This window comes from Vairimorpha necatrix, chromosome 5 (genome assembly GCF_036630325.1).
Source record: "Vairimorpha necatrix chromosome 5, complete sequence".
In the NCBI taxonomy this organism is placed as follows: domain Eukaryota; kingdom Fungi; phylum Microsporidia; family Nosematidae; genus Vairimorpha; species Vairimorpha necatrix.
The window spans coordinates 1041002-1047494 of record NC_088820.1 but is presented as its reverse complement, the minus strand read 5'-3'; the positions used below and the strand labels follow the sequence as shown (position 1 = coordinate 1047494).

Genomic DNA, 6493 nt, shown 5'->3' with positions numbered 1-6493 from the left:
ATGAAGTAAAAACCATATATAATATAGTTTATATAGAGATTAAATAAGATTTATCTCTATTATACCAAGCAATGTATAATAAACATAAGTCTTGATTAATAAACGAAAGAAGGAATAATTTATTTATTTTTGGTAATTATGCTATTTTATTACAACTTTATTTTTTTGATTTTTGCTCCTTCACATTTTTTCCGCTTCGACTTTCGAAAACAAGGCTAAAGATAAAAAATTTTGTATTTATATTTGTAAAAGGAACTAAAGTGGAAATGCTCCATAACAAATTAATATTATATCTATTTAAATTACAGAAATTTTATAATTTACAATTGTGTATTATCTTTTTTACAATATTATATTTTATCAAATAATATACGAGCCATTTTGTTTATAAAATTATGCCAAAATTCAAATTTTAATAAAGAGCATATTTCTTTAAAATAAATTTTTTAATTTAGATCAAAGTTATAAAAAAAGATTTTAAGTGTCTCTTCGTTTGTCTATATCTCTTAAACATCTTGGTCAAATTAAATTTTTATATTATATTTTTGAATCTTAATCAGATTAAAAAATAAAATTCTATGACAATGTACCGTATATAATTAGAAAAACTTAAGATTTTGGTATAATGAAAAAAATACAAGATATTTTGTGTTTTTATAATAAAATATAATAAAAAAAAATACATCTTTCGAAGCTACATAAAAATTTAATTACAAGAGAAAATTTTAAGGCTTTTAGAATTATAATAACATTGTTTTAAGCTAGAACAATTCAAAGTGTTGTTGTACATTCGACAATTTCATCTATTCTAAAAACTCCCAAATCTTTACTTCTTCTTGACCTTCTCATATAACGACGATTATCAGAGACAAAATATTTCTTATATAAAAAATAATATAAAACCACCAGTATAATTATAATAACAATGGCAACAATTGTCGTCGGTATTAAAGAAAAAATCTTATTAAATGACGTACTTCTGTCATTAATTATTGAATTTTTTGTATTACTATTTGTTTTATCAATATTTAATTTGTAATCGTCATTAATAGAGAATTCTGATATTTTTATGTTCTTTACGTCGCTATTATTAGCAAAATCATTAACAAAATAAGTTTGGAAAGTAATAGCATTATCAATGGTGTTATTATTGAGAACACTAGGAATGATGTAAGGATAAGTAACGTTGGAAAAAGAAACACCTTCGTATATAGTAGTATTAGTGTTTATATTAGAAATACTCGTTGTATAATCAATAATATTAGTATCACGTGTATTATTAACTAAATTTTGCAGTTTAACACCAGAAATATCACTTTTTTTTAAATTATTAAAACAATAAGAAGTCGATATTTGTTCTTTTGTTTGTTTTATTAAATTTAATATTTTGCTTTTGGTACCAATCCTACAATTTACATAAAACTTTACTACCCCGTTGCACAATTTATATACAACTACAGGTAACTCGTTTTCACGATTGGGTATAAAACATATGTTTCTATTCATTATTTCTTTAGCTTTGACCTCCACGAAAATCGCCTTATCAAGAACATTCTTATAACATAAGCCTAACATTTTATAATATCCAGTTGCAACACCTATCATGTCATTAATAAAAGTTTGTTCATTTGTATTAAATCTTGTGTGGTAATTAAATTTTCTACTTTTCAAACTAAACATATGTTTTGCTAATTTTTGATACGCTTTTTTTAATTTAATTTCTTTATTATAAAAAGGATATGTTGTAATATTATTACTTACGAAATATTTAAAGGCAGAATGATCAGTTACGATGTTCCATATCATCTCAATAAAAATTTTTGGAGCAATGGCAGGTTGTCCTGTTATTTCTGCTACACCATTCGTTGTATCACAAATTTTATGGTGGTTCTTTATATACATACTTTTACTTATAACGTTACTGATTCTATTAGTATTATTATATATTAAACTGATAAAAATTATAAACTGTTTCATTGGGGGGGGCACCATAAGTAATTTTTTAATAAATCGATCTTAGTTTAAATTTCACGAAAACATTGTATTTTTTGCAAGAAAAATTTCATTCTAGTAATACATTTTCCAATAATGTTATATAGGAGAAATGACTTGAGATAAAAAAATTATTGTAAACTTAGGGTAAACTATTTGGTTATTATTTTTGATCAATAAAAACAATCAAAAATAATTAGTATTTATCATGTGTAATATCATATTTAAAGCATAAATACATATATAATCAACATAATTGTAAAATTTTCCATATATTTATTTAATATCATAATTTCATAGAAATTTTATCTGACTTTATTTGTTATAAATTATATACTATAGATAAATCGCCAACAATAGAAAAAAAAAATGAAAATATGCTCTGTTTAGTTAAATAAAATTCATTTTCATCAATACAATATTTGTTATATAATAAAAACAACTATATAAAGATTTCTAGAACTACGAAATACAATGTATTTCTATGATGTTGCATTTCGTATAAATTTTAATTAATTCTAGAACGATATGCGTTGTAATGCCTGCAATTGAAAAATTTCTATTTTTTATTCTTAACCTCATTATTAAAATTTTAGTGGACAGAGAATTGTTTGTAAAAATATGTTTAGGCAAAGATTTTTCGTACCATTTAAATTACTTAAAAATATAAAATCAGAGTTCTCTTATAAATTATCAAAAAAAAATTAAAAATTTAAGAAATTTAGACTTTACATTAAAGGAAATATATTTGTAGATTCAATGTATACAAAAAAAATGCGTAAGTAAAGAACAATAAATATTGATTTAGAAATTTATAGATTAATTAATATAACCTGATACTATATTCATTCTTGATATTTAATAATAAACAAATGCAGTGCAAAATTTATAAATTTTAAATTTGTAATATTTGATACTTTTTGCATAATCTAATTCTTTTATATTTTCCGAATGGTTTTTGGGGGTAAGGATTATAAATACCCCCTCCTTAAAGGGTGTTTTTTTTTTTCCTGAACCTTAAAAATGAAGTGCAAAAAAAAAAAGGACAAGCATAGCACTAGAACCAATACTATATTTAAACAGTAAAAACACCAAATAAAAATTTATTTGTATGTAAAATATATTTTTAAATAATTAAAATTTTTTAAGACTATTCTTCTCTAATTAATAGACTATTTTAATGTTGATTTTTGTTTATTTTAAATTTTGTGTAGAATGTAGAAGTCGTGTTTAACAATTCGATATCTGACTAGTATTCCTTTTTAACAGTCAGTTTATTATAGAAGAAGATTTATGAAAGAAACCCCTTTTATTTTAAATATTGAAAAAAAAACAAAAGGAATTAGCTGACAAAAATTTGTATTAAATTTATGTATAGTATTTTATTGTTTAAATCAATTTTTGTTATATATTTATGTTAAATTAATATTTTTAACATATAAGTACTTTGTTATTTTTGCCCTCTTACCGCTTCTGTTTTTTTTTTGCACTTTATTTTTAAGGTTCAAAAAAATTAAGTTAACTCCCCCTGAGAAGAATATTTTTGGTACCCGCCTATGGTTTTTGTAAGATTTATTTAAGTAACATCAAAATAAAAAATGATTCTTTTTTTACATTTTAAAAATATAATTATAAAAAACTTTCAAAGATAAAGAACTATATGGCTTTACTCACAGTTTTACAATCATTTGTAAATAAAATTATGATAAAAGATAATAGAAAAAGTATGGTAAATTATTTGATACATTAGAGATTAATGTATATCGTTAACGCCTGTAAATCATTTCCAAACTGAATTTTATCGATTTTTTATGATTCACAAAAAAATTTATTTAAATATAACTAAAAAAATTTTGAATTTTCAATTTAACATTTATATCATTTATGTGATTTTTTTTGAACTTTATTATATAAAAAAATCAAAAATATAAATTTTTATACTGAATAATATACATCGATCATCATAAATACCTAAATTAGAACTCGAAAGTAAATCTTAAAAGATTTAACCTTGGTATAAAAAAAATCAACTACATTTTCATATATAATAAATACACGAATAAACACATAACAACGACAATTTTACAAAATCAAAAATTATCTTTTAATCCGATTGAACAATCAAATGCTACTAATTAAAATATTTAAAACTTATAAATAATTTATATAGAAAGATATTCAACTCGACTGATTCTATTAAAAACAAATATTTCAATCTTAAGACTCCAATTTATTTAAATAAAAAATAAAATAATATGGCGCTACTTAAAAATTCGCACCCCCTAAAAAAATACGTTCACTGAAAAAATTATTTAGTATAAAATGAGATTAAATCAAATTTTAAAGGATTTTTTTCCGGGGGTGCGAATTTTTAAGTAATGGTATTTTGAACGTGAAATTTTTTTATTTTATCTATCCCTTATAATGAGCAGGATGATGGACGAAATGCTTCAATTCAATCCATACAATCCTATTTTCACTGACTATGACAGGGCAATCGACTACGGATTGAAGAACAACTTGTTATATAATTGTATTCCCTGTACTAATGATCAGTGCAAAGGAATTATGTTTATTCAAAACATATCTTTGTTTTCTCAAGGAACGGGGCACAAATGTAGCAAAAAAATTTGTAACGAAGATGTTCATTAAATAAAGGTTCTAAATATGAATCTTTAGATATTTAATTTAAAAAAAATTCTTCGTTGCATTTATGGTTGGTGTTTGTCATATACTAATTTTCAGGCTATCAACATGTGTGAAACTTCTGAACCAACATATATTTCTGTAAAAGAAATAATAATGAAAACAATTTCCAAGTCTTCTACTGTTGTTACAACGATAGGTGGAGTTGGTCAGAGGATACAAATAGACGAAACAGCTATTTGTAATGGAATTATAGTATCGAATCCGTCAAGTCGATTGGATTCTGAACCTGGAATTCAGTGGATAATAGGAGGTGTGTTGGAAGGAAATTGTAGAGAGTTTTTTTGTGCAACTAATACCCAATAGAAAATGGGAAACGATTTTACTAATATTAAAAAAATATGTAAAAGTAGGCACGGATATAGTAACTGATGGTTATCCATCCTATTCACGGGCTATAAGTAAATTTGGTTCTCACCATAGTGTGGTAAATCACTCTATGGGATTTTGTAATGAAGAAGGACAAAATACAAATTATGTAGAAAATATGTGGTCGCATCTTAAGCATGATTATAGAAAGCGTGGAGGAATTAATAAAATAAGAATTAAATGTTGGTTAGATGAGTTTAAATGGAAAAAGGAAAATATAGAATATTCAAAACCATTTACAATCAAATTAGCCTTCGTAAAAATATTTGATATTTTTCCTATGTTATAGTAATTAAATTTTTGAACTAAATAATATGTTATAACTGTTTTTTTAAATATTTTAACTTTTGTAAATTCATATTTTCATAAAAATATTGTTTTAAATATAATTTTAAGTGTTAAAAATTTTTTTTTTATATAAATTTAATTGGTCAATGTAATTTTTTTAGGGGGTGCGAATTTTTAAGTAGCGCCAATAATATTATAATTTGTTATTACTAACTGTTGTCTAACATAAAAGTGGCTTAATATATATCATTATCATATTAAAAATGATTGCACTGAATCACGAACACCGACGGTCTTAGTAGATCCAGACAATTCAAATATACATTATATAATTTAAATATATCTATAAGTCTAAATATAAAAATAAATCAAAAAAGTCATCATTAAAGTCTTTGTTGTCACGGCGATAATCCATTGAGCAAGCAATGGCTGTATTTAATCTCTTGGACACCAAATTGCTTCTATTTTCATGTGTACGGATAAATTAACCCAGATTATTCAAAAATCTATGATAATTATTAAGTTGATTCAAGGAAACTTGTGTGTGCCCCAGCCAGAAGAGAATTAGCATCTAGTGTAGGAACGGCCTCATGACCGAAAAACAGCATCACCCCTGTGGTACCTAATTTGAGCCCATGATATATGTTTTTAGTGCGAGATTATGAGCTAACTAAGAGACTATACGAAGTAGGACAATGGACGGTCTAGTGAACCCTATTCTACAAGATTCTAAGCACAATTGCAGAAACTATTGGAAGACTGGAGGTCAACGCAACTCAATAAAAAACGCTGGGATGATGGTGTGGGCATGTAGGAATCGTGTGTGCATTACAGATGATTATAGTGACTTTTGAATTAGTACGATGACGTCTATCCTTGAGTTATAATTAACCAATTCCGTTAAGTATATCCGGGACGAGATCACTCTGGACGCATTTTGAGTCATAAATGGAAAGTGTTCTCCTGAAGCCAAAGTTCAATGTATATGGCAGCTTGCTGCGTTGAAAAGTTATATTAAGAGTATTTTAGATAAAAATTCAAAGTACCATTTTAATGTGGATACAGCTCAAATCCCTTTGGTCCTTATGTAAGCTTTCGCCCCATCTTTTACTTGCAAAGAAAAAAACTCAATTGTCAA

General features: G+C 24.8%; 1 protein-coding gene across 1 annotated transcript; it reads right to left on the bottom strand.

The window, feature by feature from the left end:
* Window positions 1-771: 771 nt before the first annotated feature.
* Window positions 772-1977, bottom strand: VNE69_05211 (putative SP-containing membrane protein; the record flags this gene model as incomplete). Its single annotated transcript, XM_065473695.1, has 1 exon — window positions 772-1977. One exon carries the CDS (start codon window positions 1975-1977, stop codon window positions 772-774), a length of 1206 nt encoding a protein of 401 aa, XP_065329767.1.
* Window positions 1978-6493: the final 4516 nt, after the last annotated feature.